Source organism: Salmo salar, chromosome ssa05 (assembly GCF_905237065.1).
Source record: "Salmo salar chromosome ssa05, Ssal_v3.1, whole genome shotgun sequence".
Classification (NCBI taxonomy): Eukaryota; Metazoa; Chordata; class Actinopteri; order Salmoniformes; family Salmonidae; genus Salmo; species Salmo salar.
Genome location: NC_059446.1, coordinates 60,826,792 through 60,846,387, shown reverse-complemented (window position 1 = coordinate 60,846,387; position 19,596 = coordinate 60,826,792). Strand labels below are relative to the sequence as shown.

The window sequence follows — 19,596 nt, the reverse complement described above, 5'->3', positions numbered from 1 at the left end:
AGTTGGTGGGACACACTACACCAGCGAACATCAAAGTTAAGCAAGTAGTATTATAGACATCTATCTACTCAGGACCTTTATTGCTTTTAAAGGAAGAATATGGCTTCTGCCGCCATGTCGAGACTCTAGTTTTAGTCTCATTGCCATCTTCTATGCGCTTTTCTACCTTTTTGTCTCAATACTCTGCTAACTAAACCAAGTGTACCTGTAAGATTGGTGATGTTTACATCATGTAGTTTCACCTAAGAGAGAAACAAAGAAAGCCATAGTGTTTTGACAGAACACAAAATTCAACAGAAAATGTTTCTTGCTGCTGACCACGTACAGTATAAACTGCACTGCCTCATCATGCTGTGCCATATAGACAGTGTTGTTTATGCAATATATTTATTAAGCTATTTATTACCTATTAATTCTATAAAGCAAAAATGACGACGTATGAATGTACAATTACCTAGAAAAACAAGCTGTGAACTTGTCCGTTACAAGCCAATCATCTCTCCCATGGAACATTTGTTGTCACAAAATGGCAGTACTTCACTATGCCTTGGAAACAATGTCAAATTGTATGTGTTCTAATGTCCCATCAAATTAAGGAATATATTTTGCAAGTTTTTAAGAATATATATTTTAAATTGGTGTCCTTTTAAAAACAAAAAATAATAATAATACTTTGCCTTGGACCATTTTGTATTGATACAAATATAGCTACACCTACTCACCCCTAGATCAGACAATAAGCTTAGAGACAAGTGACTCGATTGATAATTGTGTAGTTTAGAGTAACTGAGTAATTATCGAGGCTAGCTATCTTCGTCCTCCTAACGTAGTCAACACTGCTAGCTGCTAGCTAGCTAGTCATCACTGTTAGCTAGCCAACTTCTACCGACTAACAGCACCGCAGAAACTATTACATTACAACGCAACGACTTGATTAGTGTGGTGTTAGTGTTAGTTAGCCAGCTACATAGTTGTCTGTGCTGTCTCTGTATCTAAGATAATTGTGTAGCTTGAGTTTGCGTATTATCGAGGTGTGCTAGCCAGCCGCGACGCGGCGCCAGACTTACTCAACACACCTAGTCATCATTAACCCACTGCCAGATAGCCATCCGTTACCGACTAGCAGCGCTGTAGTTACTAATACTTCACAACGGAACGATTTGACTAGTGCAGTGTTACCTAGCGAGCTACCTAGTTGTCTTTGTCATAGCTTGATAATTGTTAATTGATAATTGTTAGCTAGCCAGCCATCGAGGTTAGCTAGCCAGCTATTTCCGTCCCCCGCGACGCCATTTTTCCTAACCTAGCCAACTATTACCGACGAGCAGCATTGTTGAAACTAAATACACTACAAGGAACGTCTTGATTAGTGTTATGTTAGCTAGCTAGCTACAAAGTTGCTTTGTATCATGACAAGGTGTAGTACTGAAACTACCGAGGTTACCTAGCCAGCTACACGTTCAAAGTCAACAACGCAGCCACTGCTAGCTAGCCTACTCCACCAGCCAGCAGTACTGTATCATTTTAGTCAATAACATTTTTGCAACGTAAGCTTAACTTCCTGAACATTCGAGACGCGTAGTCCACTTGTCACTCCAATCTCATTTGCATTAGCGTAGCCTCTTCTGTAGCTTGTCTACTATGTGTCCGCCTATCCCTGTTCTCTCTCCTCTGCACAGGCCATACAAACGCTCCACACCGCGTGGCCGCTGCCGCTCTAACCTGGTGGTCCCAGCGCGCACGACCCACGTGGAGTTCCAGGTCTCCGGCAGCCTCTGGAACTGCCGGTCTGCGGCCAACAAGGCTGAGTTCATCTCAGCCTATGCTACCCTCCAGTCCCTAGACTTCCTGGCGCTGACGGAAACATGGATCACCACAGATAACACTGCTACTCCTACTGCTCTCTCCTCGTCTGACTACGTGTTCTCGCATACCCCTAGAGCATCGAGCCAGCGGGGTGGTGGCACTGGAATCCTCATCTCTCCCAAGTGGACATTCTCTCTTTCTCCCCTGACCCATCTGTCTATCTCCTCATTTGAATTCCATGCTGTCACAGTTACCAGCCCTTTCAAGCTTAACATCCTTATCATTTATCGCCCTCCAGGTTCCCTTGGAGAGTTCATCAATGAGCTTGACGCCTTGATAAGTTCCTTTCCTGAGGATGGCTCACCTCTCACAGTTCTGGGTGACTTTAACCTCCCCACGTCTACCTTTGACTCATTCCTCTCTGCCTCCTTCTTTCCACTCCTCTCCTCTTTTGACCTCACCCTCTCACCTTCCCCCCCTACTCACAAGGCAGGCAATACGCTTGACCTCATCTTTACTAGATGCTGTTCTTCCACTAATCTCATTGCAACTCCCCTCCAAGTCTCCGACCACTACCTTGTATCCTTTTCCCTCTCGCTCTCATCCAACACTTCTCACTCTCCCCCTACTCGGATGGTATTGCGCCGTCCCAACCTTCGCTCTCTCTCTCCCGCTACTCTCTCCTCTTCCATCCTATCATCTCTTCCCTCTGCTCAAACCTTCTCCAACCTATCTCCTGATTCTGCCTCCTCAACCCTCCTCTCCTCCCTCTCTGCATCCTTTGATTTCCTCTGTCCCCTATCCTCCAGGCCGGCTCGGTCCTCCCCTCCTGCTCCGTGGCTCGACGACTCACTGCGAGCTCACAGAACAGGGCTCCGGGCAGCCGAGCGGAAATGGAGGAAAACTCGCCTCCCTGCGGACCTGGCATCCTTTCACTCCCTCCTCTCTACATTTTCCTCTTCTGTCTCTGCTGCTAAAGCCACTTTCTACCACTCTAAACTCCAAGCATCTGCCTCTAACCCTAGGAAGCTCTTTGCTACCTTCTCCTCCCTCCTTAATCCTCCTCCCCCTCCCCCCCCCTCCTCCCTCTCTGCGGATGACTTCGTCAACCATTTTGAAAAGAAGGTTGACGACATCCGATCCTCGTTTGCTAAGTCAAACGACACTGCTGGTCCTGCTCACACTGCCCTACCCTGTGCTTTGACCTCTTTCTCCCCTCTCTCTCCAGATGAACTCTCGCGTCTTGTGACGGCCGGCCGCCCAACAACCTGCCCACTTGACCCTATCCCCTCCTCTCTTCTCCAGACCATTTCCGGAGACCTTCTCCCCTACCTCACCTCGCTCATCAACGCATCCTTGACCGCTGGCTACGTCCCTTCCGTCTTCAAGAGAGCGAGAGTTGCACCCCTTCTGAAAAAACCTACACTCGATCCCTCCGATGTCAACAACTACAGGCCAGTATCCCTTCTTTCCTTTCTCTCCAAAACTCTTGAACGCGCCGTGCTTGGCCAGCTCTCTTGCTATCTCTCTCAGAATGACCTTCTTGATCCTAATCAGTCAGGTTTCAAGACTGGGCATTCAACTGAGACTGCTCTTCTCTGTGTCACGGAGGCTCTCCGCACTGCTAAAGCTAACTCTCTCTCCTCTGCTCTCATCCTTCTAGACCTATCTGCTGCCTTTGATACCGTGAACCATCAGATCCTCCTCTCCACCCTCTCCGAGCTGGGCATCTCCGGCACCGCGCACGCTTGGATTGCGTCCTACCTGACAGGTCGCTCCTACCAGGTGGCGTGGCGAGAATCTGTCTCCGCACCACGTGCTCTCACCACTGGTGTCCCCCAGGGCTCTGTTCTTGGCCCACTCCTATTCTCGCTATACACCAAGTCACTTGGCTCTGTCATATCCTCACATGGTCTCTCATATCATTGCTATGCAGACGACACACAATTAATCTTCTCCTTTCCCCCCTTCTGACAACCAGGTGGCGAATCGCATCTCTGCATGTCTGGCAGACATATCAGTGTGGATGACGGATCACCACCTCAAGCTGAACCTCGGCAAGACGGAGCTGCTCTTCCTCCCGGGGAAGGACTGCCCGTTCCATGATCTCGCCATCACGGTTGACAACTCCCTTGTGTCCTCCTCCCAGAGTGCTAAGAGCCTTGGCGTGACCCTGGACAACACCCTGTCGTTTCTCCACCAACATCAAGGCGGTGACCCGATCCTGTAGGTTCATGCTCTACAACATTCGCAGAGTATGACCCTGCCTCACACAGGAAGCGGCGCAGGTCCTAATCCAGGCACTTGTCATCTCCCGTCTGGATTACTGCAACTCGCTGTTGGCTGGGCTCCCTGCCTGTGCCATTAAACCCCTACAACTCATCCAGAACGCCGCAGCCCGTCTGGTGTTCAACCTTCCCAAGTTCTCTCACGTCACCCCGCTCCTCCGCTCTCTCCACTGGCTTCCAGTCGAAGCTCGCATCCGCTACAAGACCATGGTGCTTGCCTACGGAGCTGTGAGGGGAACGGCACCTCCGTACCTTCAGGCTCTGATCAGGCCCTACACCCAAACAAGGGCACTCCGTTCATCCACCTCTGGCCTGCTCGCCTCCCTACCTCTGAGGAAGCACAGTTCCCGCTCAGCCCAGTCAAAACTGTTCGCTGCTCTGGCACCCCAATGGTGGAACAAGCTCCCTCACGACGCCAGGACAGCGGAGTCAATCACCACCTTCCGGAGACACCTGAAACCCCACCTCTTCAAGGAATACCTGGGATAGGATAAAGTAATCCTTCTAACCCCCCCCCCTTAAAAGATTTAGATGCACTATTGTAAAGTGGTTGTTCCACTGGATATTATAGGTGAATGCACCAATTTGTAAGTCGCTCTGGATAAGAGCGTCTGCTAAATGACTAAAAAAATGTAAATTTCACCAGAGAGACGATATGTACAATATTGTTTAATACTTCTTTCCTCCCTCCAGTCCATAAAACCAAACACTTTTATATGAACTGACAACCATAATTTTACACACATTAAGAGGAGCCCTTTAACACGAGCAGCGTTAAACAAACATTTTAATGAGGTTTATTTTCTTGTCCGTTGATGTCGTGTGTGTACTTTTGTAGCATAGTTGTATACCATAATGTTTAGCATACTTTTGATGAGAGATAATCACCCATTTTCATGCTCAGCTCATTTTCTAATCTGTCATGTGATGTGGTGGTGATGCATTAAAAAGAATTGTCTCCAAACATTGTGACGCTTTTGTATCAGGGTTCTGATTGCCAACACATGTACACAAAAGTACAAATGTTAACAACACGTGTGTGATATACTTGAGTTTACAGGGCTATGTTTCCGCCTTGTAATGTGTTGGAATGATTCTCAATGAAGATTGACAATGACAAAAATATCAATTAAGAGGTGATAGAGTTTAACATCCTGTTCATGTGAGTTATTATTTATGAATATAGTTCATTCATTTAATTGACAGACATTTTGTGCTGTCCTACAAATCATTGCCAAATTATTTATCATACAGTATTTGGAATTTATATAACACATTTCAATGTGTTATTTTTAATATGAACTTTAAAAAAAACGTTTATATTGATTATGTCTGTGAACATTTTATCTAAAACAGTGATACTTAACAAAATTATTTACATCACTTTTTATTTTCAATGTATACACAGCATTGTTGATCATATCAACAACAAAACCTGACTGGTAGCCAGAGACTCCTGCTAGTTGAATTTTCTGCCAATTTATTTTAGCCAGTTTCTCAAGACCCTTATAGTTTTGCTTGGAGGAAGACTATTTTTTTCTTTGTTTCTGCATAAAAAAATCATAATGTATTGTTTTGGGCAAGCAAAAAAGGTTATAAATTATGCCTAAACAGAGTTCATTGAGAGCCTTGCTTGGCTCAGCTGGAATGCAGTCAAGGTTGGTTTCATCTCTCTGTACAGAGTCCAGCGTGTTTCACCAAACCGTTCCAACACTGGTGAGCGCCATGGAACAGTGCTCGGATCAATTCCATTTCAATACCAGTCAATACAACAATTAAATTAGGCATGAAATTCAAAAAGATCAATGCTGTACACATTGAGTTTTGATCTGGGAATGGAGCAATGTCAAGGGAATCTGGAAGTGAATTACAGATACTTTCCAACAATTCTAAGACAAGCAATTTTGAGGTAGACCTGAGAGTTTCACACCAGTGGAAACAGTGTCCTACCTCTGAGACCTTGATGCCCATCGTGTCCTGATAGATCTTTACCAGGCTCATCTCCCTTTCCTTTCAGACTGTTTATTCCTGTGGAGTAGAACAGAGATCATACCTAATTCAACTCTGAAGCTATGCCACTACGTTTACATTTAAGTCATTTAGCAGACGCTCTTATCCAGAGCGACTTACAAATTGGTGCATTCACCTTATAATATCCAGTGGAACAACCACTTTACAATAGTGCATCTAAATCTTTTAAGGGGGGGTTAGAAGGATTACTTTATCCTATCCCAGGTATTCCTTAAAGAGGTGGGGTTTCAGGTGTCTCCGGAAGGTGGTGATTGACTCCGCTGTCCTGGCGTCGTGAGGGAGCTTGTTCCACCATTGGGGTGCCAGAGCAGCGAACAGTTTTGACTGGGCTGAACGGGAACTGTGCTTCCTCAGAGGTAGGGAGGCGAGCAGGCCAGAGGTGGATGAACGCAGTGCCCTTGTTTGGGTGTAGGGCCTGATCAGAGCCTGAAGGTACGGAGGTGCCGTTCCCCTCACAGCTCCGTAGGCAAGCATCATGGTCTTGTAGCGGATGCGAGCTTCAACTGGAAGCCAGTGGAGAGAGCGGAGGAGCGGGGTGACGTGAGAGAACTTGGGAAGGTTGAACACCAGACGGGCTGCGGCGTTCTGGATGAGTTGTAGGGGTTTAATGGCACAGGCAGGGAGCCCAACCAACAGCGAGTTGCAGTAATCCAGACGGGAGATGACAAGTGCCTGGATTAGGACCTGCGCCGCTTCCTGTGTGAGGCAGGGTCGTACTCTGCGAATGTTGTAGAGCATGAACCTACAGGATCGGGTCACCGCCTTGATGTTAGTGGAGAACGACAGGGTGTTGTCCAGGGTCACGCCGAGGCTCTTAGCACTCTGGGAGGAGGACACAAGGGAGTTGTCAACCGTGATGGCGAGATCATGGAACGGGCAGTCCTTCCCCGGGAGGAAGAGCAGCGCCCGTCTTGCCGAGGTTCAGCTTGAGGTGGTGATCCGTCATCCACACTGATATGTCTGCCAGACATGCAGAGATGCGATTCGCCACCTGGTTGTCAGAAGGGGGAAAGGAGAAGATTAATTGTGTGTCGTCTGCATAGCAATGATAGGAGAGACCATGTGAGGATATGACAGAGCCAAGTGACTTGGTGTATAGCGAGAATAGGAGAGGGCCTAGAACAGAGCCCTGGGGGACACCAGTGGTGAGAGCACGTGGTGCGGAGACAGATTCTCGCCACGCCACCTGGTAGGAGTGACCTGTCAGGTAGGACGCAATCCAAGCGTGGGCCGCGCCGGAGATGCCCAGCTCGGAGAGGGTGGAGAGGAGGATCTGATGGTTCACAGTATCAAAGGCAGCAGATAGGTCTAGAAGGATGAGAGCAGAGGAGAGAGAGTTAGCTTTAGCAGTGCGGAGAGCCTCCGTGACACAGAGAAGAGCAGTCTCAGTTGAATGCCCAGTCTTGAAACCTGACTGATTAGGATCAAGAAGGTCACTACAAAGGTGCTCCACTCATTTTCACTTGAATTAGCCTTAGTGATCAGGGTTTAGTTTACCTGTAATCAAGTTTGGTTGAACTAAGACATTTGGATTACATACCTCTTTCACCCTCTGCCACCTTCTGACCATCCACTCCTGTGTCCCCTTGGATGCCCCTGCCTCCTTTGACTCCAGCTTTGCCCGCTTTACCCTGCGAGAGAGAGAGGTCAACAGAACTTATCATCGTTTGGAATAAAGGCCTTCCTTAGTAGATATGGGTTGGTTTGGGGGATGTGTGACTCACGGGTTTGCCTGATTTTCCAGTTGGTCCCCTGGTTCCGGGCGGCCCAATAAGTGTACGGTTGTTGATGGGGCAGCCTTGGGAACACTTGGCCCGGATGGAAGCTGCATACTTGGAGATCTGGGCTGTCACCACTCCTTTACACAGCTGCAATACCTGCTCATCTGTCAGCCCAGGGCCCTGAGGTAAAAAAGCTGGCAATCAATCAACCAAGTAATCAATCGATCAATCAGTCAGCAAACGTTCTTGCTAGATATGGGTCAATGTAAAATAAGGGGGAGACCCTTCCTCCAGGCAGACTGGAGTTGGCTCCTGATACGCACAGGGGCACCTGGCACTCCTTTAGGTCCAGAGCCACCTTTGACCCCCAGGTCACCGCCTGGACCTGGCTCTCCTCTGGAGCCTGGGACGCCGGGGGTCCATTTCGTCCAACAATGCCATCAGGGCCGATGGTACCTCTCTCTCCTTGCTACCATTCAGAGATGAGGGGAAGGAAGGAGAGAGACAGAGGGGGGACACTGTTCAGTCACTGAACACAAAAAGTCACGATTTAAACTCAATCTCAATACTTCTACCTAATCAAATAATTTAATTCTCAATACTTCTACCTAATCAAATCATTTAATTATCAATACTTCTACTTGATTAAAATAGTTCTATTAGGATATTATGATATAACAGGAACTCAACACTACAGTATGTGCTGTTGTGTCTGCTGTCATCTAGGAACATTATAAAGTGTCAGAATTGTGGTTTTTACATGACATAAAATGAGTTGGGTGAAAAAACTCATACTTTCACAAAATGGAGTGTACAAACCTGACCTTTGTCACCACGCAGGAACAGAAACATTTTTGGTAAGAAAAACAGACCCACTACATCAATGGAAACAGGAAGTAGATAGATGAGAGAGTGACGTCGGCTCGGCCTTGTCATATGATTTACCTTGTCCTCTTTCTTTCCCTTCACACCAGTTCTTCCAACACCACCCTGAGGAAGGAACAATCAGCACATGAGATGAGTCAGTAAGATGCCATGGCAATGATAGGACTGCTTATTACAGTTTATCAGTCACAAAGGAAAGACCCAAACATAAACAGCAGATGACCAATACACATCCACTTTCACGTACTGGTGTGTGTGTGTGTGCTTGATTAACTGTGAGAAATTGACTGGTAATTTAGCAGTGTGATGGGGAATGTAAATAAAAGGTTACCTTCTCACTGTCACGACAGTGACGGATGGTGGCGCCCCTCCTCCGCCGGGCGGAGCTCGGCGGTCGTCGTCGCCGGCTACTAGCTACCATCGATCCCTTTTTGTTTCACTTTCGTTTGGTTAGGTCTAGGTAGGCACGCACCTGTTTTGGGTTAGTCATTAGTAAGGGGGGGTTATTTAGGTTAGCGTAGGATGTATGTGGTTGTACGTGATTGTGTTGCTTGTCCGGGTTTTGTGTGCTCGTAAAGAACGTGTATTGAGTTTTTTCCTTCTGCCAGTGGTTTCTTTTATTTGTGTACACCACCGCAGAATCTTTCAGGGCTGCGCCCCTATACCTTATCGACCACGTACAGTGCTTCAAATAAAGAAGTGTGGTCACGAACTCTCTCTGTCTCCTGCGCCTGACTCTACCTCTCCTGTTGTTCCTCGAGCCAGCCCGTGACACTCACCATCAGGTCCTGTCTCCCCTTTGGCTCCCTAGAAACAACGCATTAAATCAACAATTGCATAATCATCAAAAGACAATGATGATAACTGTAGTGGTAATGACAATGTTGGAGTAATGACATATACACACAGGCTGGGCCTGCAGGCCTTTAGGTCCTGGTTTCCCTGGAACTCCTGCATCTCCTCTCGCTCCTTGAGGCCCCTGTAATATGAAACACACACATAGGTAAACTGCTGCAAATACACACTTTATAATGAGAACCTTTGTTCAAAAAGAGGAATTTAGTTAAATTTCAATGAATGCCATAACATCTCTGACAGTTCTGCTCTTTAAAAAAAATACTAAAACCAGCATGACCTTCTGTGGTTTTACATGACACTGAAACCTTTTCAGGGACTTTACTAACATATCTGATGTTTTCAGGGACTTTACTAACAGATCTGTTACCTTCCATGTTTAAATGTCAACAATATCACATGGGTGTCTGTCCACCCACACGAAACCCTCAAGCAACATTACCACCAATCCCTGTCTGTCTTGACTCATTACTCACACCTGGTTCCAATTCCCCCTGATTAGTATGTGTATATATGTGCCCTCCGTTCCCCATTGTCCTTGTTGATTATTGTTCCATGTCCGCTGGTCTTGTGAGGACCTGTGCTCTGTTGTATCGGCTTATGTGTTAGTGTGCACTTGTTATTACGGGTCTCATCCTGTGTATTTATTAGAGGTTTACACTTTGGTTTGGGTTACAGCCCTGTGTTATATATATTACGTGTTTGTTTTGGGCTTCGTCCCCGTAATGTTCATGACGTACTCTATTTTGGGTAGTGAAATAAAAAAAACGATTTCATATTCCTGCGCTTGTCTCCTATCATTGTACAACGTGACAAGCTCCTACTCTCCCACACCACGATTCCCTTTCGCGCCCTAGGACGGAAGACTGGCCATTATTCACAAAGTATTAATTTACAGTTGAAGTCGGAAGTTTACATATTTACATTTTAGCCATTTAGCAGACATTTCATTCCATACATTTTTTTTTTCCTGTGCTGGCCCCCCGTGGGAATCGAACCCACAACCCTCGCGTTGCAAACACCATGCTCTACCAGCTGTAGGTTGGAGTAATAAAACTCGTTTTTCAACCACTCCACAAATTTCTTGTTAACAAACTATAGTTTTGGCAAGTCGGTTAGGACATCTACTTTGTGCATGACACAAGTCATTTTTACAACAATTGTTTACAGACAGATTATTTCACTTATAATTCACTGTATCACAATTCCAGTGGGTCAGAAGTTTACATACACTAAGTTGACTGTGCCTTTAAACAGCTTGGAAAATTCCAGAAAATAATGTCTTGGCTTTAGATGTTCTGATAGGCTAATTGACATCATTTGAGTCAATTGGAGGTGTACCTGTGGATGTATTTCAAGGCCTACTTTCAAGCTCAGTGCCTCTTTGCTTGACATCATGGGTAAATCAGAAGAAATCAGCCAAGACCTCAGAAAAATAATTGTAGACCTCCACAAGTCTGGTTCATCCTTGGGAGCAATTTCCAAACGCCTGAAGGTACCACGTTCATCTGTACAAACAATAGTACCCATGTATTAACACCATAGGACCACGCAGCCGTCATACTGCTCTGGAAGGAGACACGTTCTGTCTCCTAAAGATGAACGTACTTTTGTGCGAAAAGTGCAACTCAACCCCAGAACAACAGCAAAGGACATTGTGAAGATGCTGCAGGAAACAGGTACAAAAGTATTTGTATCCACAGTAAAACGAGTCCTATATCGACATAACCTGAAAGGTCGCTCAGCAAGGAAGAAGCCACTGCTCCAAAACCACCATAAAAAAGCCAGACTACGGTTTGCAACTACACATGGGGACAAAGATTGTACTTTTTGGCGAAATGTCCTCTGGTCTGATGAAACAAAAATAGAACTGTTTGGCCATAATGACCATCGATATGTATGAAGGAAAAAGGGGGAGGCTTGCAAGCCAAAGAACACCATCCCAACCGTGAAGCACAGGGGTGGCAGCATCATGTTGTGGGGGTGGACAACAAAGTCAAGGTATTGGAGTGGCCATCACAAAGCCCTGACCTCAATCCTATAGAACATTTGTGGGCAGCAAAGAAAAAGCTTGTGCGAGCAAGGAGGCCCACAAACCTGACTCAGTTACACCAGCTCTGTCAGGAGGCATGGGCCAACATTCACCCAACTTATTGTGGGAAGCTTGTGGAAGGCTTCCCGAAACATTTGACCCAAGTTAAACAATTTAAAGTCAATGCTACCAAATACTATTTGAGTGTATGTAAACCCACTGGGAATGTGATGAAAGAAATAAAAGCTGAAATAAATCATTCTCTCTACTATTATTCTGACATTTCATATTTTTAAAATAAAGTGGTGATCCTAACTGACCTAAGAATTTTTATTTGGATTAAATGTCAGGAATTATATATAGGGACTATCCAAATGAAGTGTGACTGTGACCAAGGTAGGTCTGCCCTTGTGGTGCTTGTCTTGACCTTGAGTCTTGAGTTCCTTAGTGGAACAGGGGCAATGCCATGGCATGGGGTGCATGTAGAAAATAAATAACCAATGACTGAAACAAACACATACTGTACAAGTTCCATGCATGTCACATGTTCAGCTGTTGGCTACCTTGATGCATTACGCAGCCCGATTGCTGTGGATGGATATTATCTCTATAAAGAGTGGCAGGCAGATGGCTATAATTAGGGCGAATTAGTGTTTAAGACAGGCAGACAGACAGACAGACAGACAGACAGAAAAAACTGAGTTTAAATGTATTTGGCCAAGGTGTATGTAAACTTCCGACTTGAACTGTATTTGACTAAGGTGTATGTACACTTCTGACTTCAACTGTACATGCTAAAATTGCCACTTAACCTAATACAATATCTGCCTATTTCTTCCCAGCAATTTAGCCCCTGTCTATGTGATGCGAGACTTTGTCTATCACACAGTGTGTAGCCAGTGGATGTGATACAGAAATACATTCCCCAAAACCTTCTTCAATCACATTTTAACTGCAAAGTAGGCTTACCTGGCAGACTAGCCTGTATCATGAGTAAGTATATAATTTGTATCTATTATTTGTTATTTGCTAACTTTACCATGAAATGAGCAGCAGCAGTACTGAACCATTGCTAGACCAGCACATTAGATAGCACATTCCTCACTTGCTATACGAACAATTAAAGGGCCATATGTGTAATTAACTTCTATGGGCTAGCGTCCCACCCTGCGGGACACAGCCAATGAAATATCAGGGCGGAAAATTCAAAAACAACAAAATGTCATAATTCAACTTTCTCAAACATACAACTATTTTACACCATTTTAAAGATAAACTTCTCGTTAATCTAACCACATTGTCCGATTTCAAAAAGGCTTTACAGCGAAAGCAAAACATTAGATTATGTTAGGAGAGTACATAGACAAAAATAATCACACAGCCATTTTCCAAGCAAGGACATGTGTCAATAAAACCCAAAACACAGCTAAATGAAGCACTAACCTTTGACGATCTTCATCAGATGACACTCCTAGGACATTATGTTACACAATACATGTATGTTTTGTTCGATAAAGTTCATATTTATATCCAAAAACAGCCTTTTACATTGGCGCGTGATGTTCAGAAAATGTATTCCCACCAAAACGTCCGGTGAATGTGCACATCAATTTACAAAAATACTCACCAAAAACGTTGACAAAATATATAACAATTATATTAAGAATTATAGATAGACTACCCCTGGATGCAACCGCTGTGTCAGATTTTAAAATAGCTTTACGGAGAAAGCACATTTTTCAATATTCTGAGTACAAAGCTCAGCCATCACGGTGAGCTATTCAGACACCCGCCAAGTTCGGGGAAACCTAAACTCAGAATTAGTATTAGAAATATGCTCTTACCTTTGCTAATCTTCGTCAGAATGCACTCCCAGGACTGCTACTTCCACAAGAAATGTTGTTTTTGTTTCGAAATAATCCATATTTATGTACAAATACCTCCGTTTTGTTCATGCGTACAGATCACTTATCCAAATGCAAAACGCGCGAGTGCGGAACGAGAGACGAAAAGTCAAAATGTTCCATTACCGTACTTAGAAGCATGTCAAACGCTGTTTAAAATCCATCTTTATGGTATTTTTAACGTAAAATTGCGATCATATTCCAACCGGACAATAGCATATTCATTCAAGAAGAAAAAGAAGGATTGGGCGTGCTCGCTGGACCGAGCATATCCAATCCCTTTGTTGCCAGGCAGACCACTCAGTAACTGAGCTCCTATTATCTGCCCAGTGACAGGAAAATGCTCAAACTACTTTCTGAAGGCTTTAGACAGCCAATGGAAGCCATAGGAAGTGCAACGTCACCCCACAGACACTGGAGCTTCGATTGAGTATCAAAAGAAGAACTACAATTCTCAGACTTTTCACTTCCTGCTTGGATTTTTCTCAGGTTTTTGCCTGCCATATGAGTTCTGTTATACTCACAGACACCATTCAAACAGTTTTAGAAACTTCAGAGTGTTTTCTATCCAAATCTGCTAATAATATGTATATTCTAGTTCCTGTGCCAGAGTAGTAACCTGTTTAAATTGGGTACATTTTTCATCCGGCCGTGAAAATACTGCCCCCTAGCCCAGACAGGTTAAAGGGGAATTACACACAAAAAAAATGGTCTTCTGATGTAATTTAAGCATTGACATGTACTCAGAACACCCAATTTCGTTGTTTCTCTATGAGCGATTGTAATTTTAAGAGTGAAAAGGCTAATGCATTCTAAAACCAAGAAAAATAAAACTGAGAAAACATAATTTGGGAAAATATAAAACAGAACTTGGGGGGAAATCACACATTTTATAACTATTAAAGTTGTTTACTAACCATTATTTTACCAGGTATATTGACCGTAAAATATAGTGCACTACTTTCTCTTGTACACTAAGGAGCCGGGGAAGAGTTGCAGGGTAGAGGTGAAGAATGTGCCTATTTGAAAGCTTGAAAAAAATGAGTAGGTCACGTCATGTTTTATTTTTTTCAAGTTGCTCACATGCTAAAAAAGGTTGGAGACCCCCGTTTTAGACCATTGGGGATAGATTCATAGCACAAACATGCGGAACTGTTATGTAAATATATGTGGAATGCAACAATGATGTAAATGTATCACAGTTTTAAAACCGTCTACTCTCTTTGACTGTATTGTGTGTCATGAATCTGTCCCACTCCAATATCTCTGAAATTCTTGATGTTCCTCACATGGATGTATTAAAAGGAGACATTTAAAATACCATACAAGAAGCCTTTTTGGAATAATGTTTGTACTTTCATTATAATAATAATAATAACTTGCATTTAAGTGCTTTTCATACACTTTGCTCAAAGCGCAATGTTACTTTATTTGGAGGTGATCTTCCTCTCTTGAAGCATCTCCAGTTCCATTTCCCATTCATTTATTGAGAAATGTTATGCTGTGTTTATATTTCAGGATTAATGATATTGTTGGTCTTGTCACCTCTGGTTATCAAGATCATTGTGATCATCAGCCATTACTGCAGATCTCGTCCAAAGGAAGGTGAGGAGGCTTCATCCATGGTGTTGTAGTCGCCCCAAATGACCTAGATGACATCCTGTTGGGACGTCTATCCTGCCAATGAAGAACACTGAATGAGGCATTATCTTAATATTGAGCCAGTAGGATTATTTACAGGTTATCCCTTTCGGGACTGCTGCTATACCTCTCAAAAGGGAAAGAAAATCAGCTTTTAGACCATGTAGCTTTTTAGTTTCATTGCAGACAAATTAAAATGATGTAGTTCTGTGAAGCACTCAATGTTATGCACTTTCCTGCATTCTCTTTTAATTGCAATACTCTAATAACCCCCTAAACTTGTTTACCAGTGATGCAGGAGACGTTGACAGTCTTTTCACCTAAGAGAGGAAGGAGAAAAGCCATAGATTTTTTTTGTGAAAATGTGTTCTTGCTGCTAACATTTGAAACTGCACTGCATCACAATGCTGGGATCTATAGCTAGTGTTGTAGTATTAACGTAGTAACAAGTGTTTCCAATCTACTTATTGCTCAGTTCATGTGAATATGACAGATGTATGAGTGTAAAATGAGAAAGGTATGGTATTTTTAGGTATTTTGTCCAACATTTCAGTTTAGTAATTGTTACACTGTACATTGCCATTTCTCTCTTACATATTTGTGGAAAAAACAATGTTAATATAACAGTTAGCTACAGTAGATGTTAGAGATGCCGAGCAATAACAGAAAGCGCTCAAGGTTCATCAGTTCATCTTGGGCTTGGAAGTGATGAAATGAACTGGCAATTGGAGAGTTACTGGTCTGAAATCCTAATGATATTTTGCCCATGAGGAAGGCACTCACTTAGCCCGTGGGACCAGCGTCAAAATGAACAATGATAAAAAATGAACACTTATTTTTATAGTGTCCACTATCTACTCTGTAATTTATTATTGGTACGGAAATACATTTCTTGTTGAAGTTACAAGCTACACTTACCCCTAGATCAGACAATAAGCTTAGAGACAAGTGACTACATGAATATGTTAATATCAATCTTATTATTATTATTATTATTGTGCAATAATGTGTTGAGTGCTATGATGACACAGTTGACATGAAAAAAGGGTCACTGTAATTGTATATGACCCATATCCATGCACTCCTTATGTCAAATCTGTCCTGTGATATGGTGATGCAATACATTTTTTTTTGTTATTCTATAGTATTAAATGTTTTTAAACTACATGGAATTTCATGCTTGTAAAGGATTAAAATGTTCAATGTTGTTTAGATCACATGGCTTAACCTGGCTTCCATTTTACGCTGTGTGATGTTACTTTGTAATGTGTTTGACAATGACAGAGACCTCATACAATTGTTTGTCACTCAAAAGATTATTAGCAAAGAGGGTATTTAACAATTAAAACAGCTATCCAAAAATATAATTGTGATCATCCGGCTCAAAATTTGCACGTTAGTCATTTACGTCACCTGTCAATGTTGTAAAGTCAAGGTGCAGTATATAACTAAAATAAAAAATGACAGAATGTGTCTTGTGAAATAGGTAGAGATTTGTTAAAAGCCATTTAGCACCTCAAACCGCATACATCAGATACAGTTGGTTACAAAATTATTTACAAGGCTTCTTTATTTTCAATGTGTCCACAGAATTGCTGATAATATTTTAAAAACCTGATAGATTTTCTGCCAATTACTTTTCACCAAAGCCCACTTTCATTTTGCTTGGAGGCAATTGAATCAATTTTATTTCAATACCAGTCAGTACAGGAATTGAATTAGGCAATTCTAAAAGATAAGTTCTGTACACATGGGTCATTTCCCAGTTCAAAGTCAATGTCGACTTCAATTCTGGGTTGACTCAAATGTAAATGAAATTAACCCCCACGTTGCCATGGAGCAACCCTCCAGAATGACCCCTCATCGTAGGCCATTCCTGCACCCCTTCCTGAAGCTCCTTATTGAGGTTAGATCTTGGGGCTTAGATTGTGGGTCCCTTCACCAGGCCCTGCTGCTTGCGCATCACAGGCGTGTGAATGCTGCAGACGAGCAATCATTGCTGGAGAACTGCTGTTCTAGCCTGACTTTGTACTGCTGTTTGACTGCCTGAGTGAAAGGGTGTAGGCTACTGTTTCTGTTTCATTTCTTTGAAAAGCCTAAACATCTTGGTTCTAACCCAGAGGGTTGTCTGCCTCCATCTGCTCTAGTGGTGAACTCTTCTCCTGGAAAGTATAAGTATTGGGTTGTTATTTTACCTGAAATACACAAGGTCCTCTACTCTGACAATTAATCCACAGATAAAAGGGTAAACTTAGTTTGTTTCTAGTAATCTCTCCTCCGTCAGTCTTCTTCTGACTTTATATGGCGTTTGACAACCAACTTTAAGGTGCATTACCACCACCAACTGGGCTAGAGTGTGGATCGCAGTTCATCTTTCAATCACCCATGTGGGTATATGCTCTGAAAACCCAATGAGGAGATGGGAGAAAGTGGACTTGCAGCGCATAAAGCGTCTATTTTAGAGCCTTGCTACGCAGGCGCTCGTTGATGCGCGCGAGCAGTTTGGATGAAATTGTTGAATAACAGGTATGTGTACATTTATTTTGCCACACTCACGCACATAACACAAGCGGTGTGGTCAGCGTGATAGACTCGTTGCTCAGCTTCAAATGTGCCCTAGTCTTTCTCTGCATTTGCTCTTCACATTCAAGTATACAATGAGCAGAACAGGCTCTCACACACAGACATGTTTTATGGAACCCTGTCTGGACCAGTTTGGCCCCGGAGTGTAAATCAACATTACATCTTTCTTCTCAAGGGGTGCATCTAGAAGTGGTTCTTGTGGATACTTCTTACTCCTTTGCAATAACATATTCCTTAGGATGACCTATGGTAAAGATGAGGATTATTGAGTAAATAATATGAAGACATTTAAAAGAAAATTAAATACATGGAATACATGAAAACCATCACCATAAAATGTTTGTTTCTTTTATCTGTTAAAAATAATAATAGAGGAACAGCTGGTAGTGTTGTAACTCACATAGCTGATGGTGAATATCAGCAATGCCGCCACAAGCCCCACAATGGAAAGAACTAGGATGGTATCCCTTTCTTCTGATTGGTCTGTAGACTCAAGGCAACCTACAAAAAAAATGATCCACAAATCTTTGAGCGTCACTGGAATTTAAAAAAATCCTATTTAGCAGCGTAGATGAACTCTCTCTGGGTCCAATTTAAAACATCCACATGCAGTATACAGTTTGTTTACATATCAAAACAAGCACACAATGAGAGTAGAACACACTCACCTGTCACTCTGAGGTGAACCTGCCCCTCCTGGTTCTGCTCTCCTACAGGTGCTGCCAGGAGACACTTGTACCTCCCGCTATCAACAGCCGTTACATTGGGCAGCAAGATATCGAAAGAATCATCAGCCAAAAGTTCCACTTCCCGCTCCAGACCGGCGTACCATAGGGTGGTGCTTTTAGGTGATAGCCTCTTCATCAATAGACCAGACTCCTTATCAGAGGGCTCCTCACCCAGCTGGGAGAAGAGGGTTTGAGGTTACTCTATGTCCTTAACAGCTGGTCTGGGACCAGTGCTGTATATTTTTTGCTTATATTGTACTTGTATAGAATTTGGTCAGATGGTACAAAACACAGTTTGTGCTATCACAATAATTGAAAGCTTACCTTGTACCACCTCACTGCCCGGTACTGGACCCCACGCTTACATATTGCTTTACATTTCAGAATTGAGTCCTCTCCACAAACTGACTTCACCTCTTCTGTAGGCCTATCCTGTGTGAGGCCACCTTGCACAGAGGCAGCTTTAGACAAACACAAGGTAAATCATTATTTCAGGTGAGCCTGCCTCATTGGAATATCAAATTCATTGTTAAAAATAAATGACAACATACCTAATATGCAGACGAGTTGAAAAAGCATAATTGTAGTACACAGCAATGAAGATGACGATTTAGAACAGGAGGGTAGCAGTTTATATACTTCCAAAAGAGAAGTTAAACTGGGATTTCCCCTACTGCGTCACATTCTGAAGTGCGCGTGCACTCCCTCCACCCACATGACCGATTGCAAATCTGCAGACATGAGACATGCTGACCACCGCTCGCTGCAAAATAAATGTACACAATATACCCACGTGGGTAATTGAAAGATGAACTGAGGTCCACACCACCAGTTGGTGGTGGTAATGCACCTTAAAGGTGGTTGCCAACCGCCATATAAAGTCCAAAAATAAGAAGAGATTCTTAGAAATGTACTAGGTTTATAAACCCTTCCATCTGTAGATTAATTGTCGAGTAGAGGACCTTGTGCATTTCAGATAAAATAACAACCCAATGTTTATATCCCAGGGCAAATTAGGTAGCTAAATTGGCATGAATGTTTCAGGCGTTTTGACCTGTCTCCAAATTAATATAGTTGGTTCAGAGTTCATTTTGATATTTCCACGTGCGTGTCCTGATCGAG

The 19,596-nt window shown here is 43.3% G+C and overlaps 1 protein-coding gene and 2 long non-coding RNA genes across 7 annotated transcripts; 1 reads left to right on the top strand and 2 right to left on the bottom strand.

Annotated features, from left to right (window-relative positions):
* Positions 1-7,664: 7,664 nt before the first annotated feature.
* LOC106605380 (uncharacterized) lies at positions 7,665-8,424 on the bottom strand. Its single transcript, XR_001328839.2, has 3 exons — positions 8,170-8,424; positions 7,850-8,026; positions 7,665-7,756 (listed from the first exon to the last, which is right to left on the bottom strand). It is a non-coding gene; the product is annotated as an uncharacterized lncRNA (long non-coding RNA).
* LOC123743134 (uncharacterized) lies at positions 7,861-10,364 on the top strand. Its single transcript, XR_006769925.1, has 2 exons — positions 7,861-8,031; positions 8,821-10,364. It is a non-coding gene; the product is annotated as an uncharacterized lncRNA (long non-coding RNA).
* On the bottom strand, positions 9,501-19,280 carry LOC100136479 (CD83 antigen). Of its 5 annotated transcripts, XR_006769922.1 has the most exons (9): positions 19,026-19,280; positions 18,799-18,935; positions 18,415-18,649; positions 18,147-18,247; positions 17,907-17,990; positions 15,451-15,483; positions 15,068-15,199; positions 9,639-9,710; positions 9,501-9,538 (listed from the first exon to the last, which is right to left on the bottom strand). XR_006769922.1 is itself a non-coding variant. In XM_014200891.2 (7 exons), exons 1-7 carry the CDS (start codon positions 19,051-19,053, stop codon positions 15,171-15,173), a joined length of 642 nt encoding a protein of 213 aa, XP_014056366.1. In that variant the 5' UTR covers positions 19,054-19,280; the 3' UTR covers positions 15,068-15,170. The 5 variants fall into 5 exon arrangements, 2 of the variants coding, with proteins under 2 accessions (XP_014056366.1, XP_014056365.1); XR_006769923.1 differs by lacking the exon at positions 15,451-15,483; XR_006769924.1 differs by lacking the exons at positions 9,501-9,538; positions 15,451-15,483 and having other exon boundaries at positions 9,693-9,710; positions 15,068-15,194; positions 19,026-19,279.
* Between the last annotated feature and the right edge of the window lie 316 nt (positions 19,281-19,596).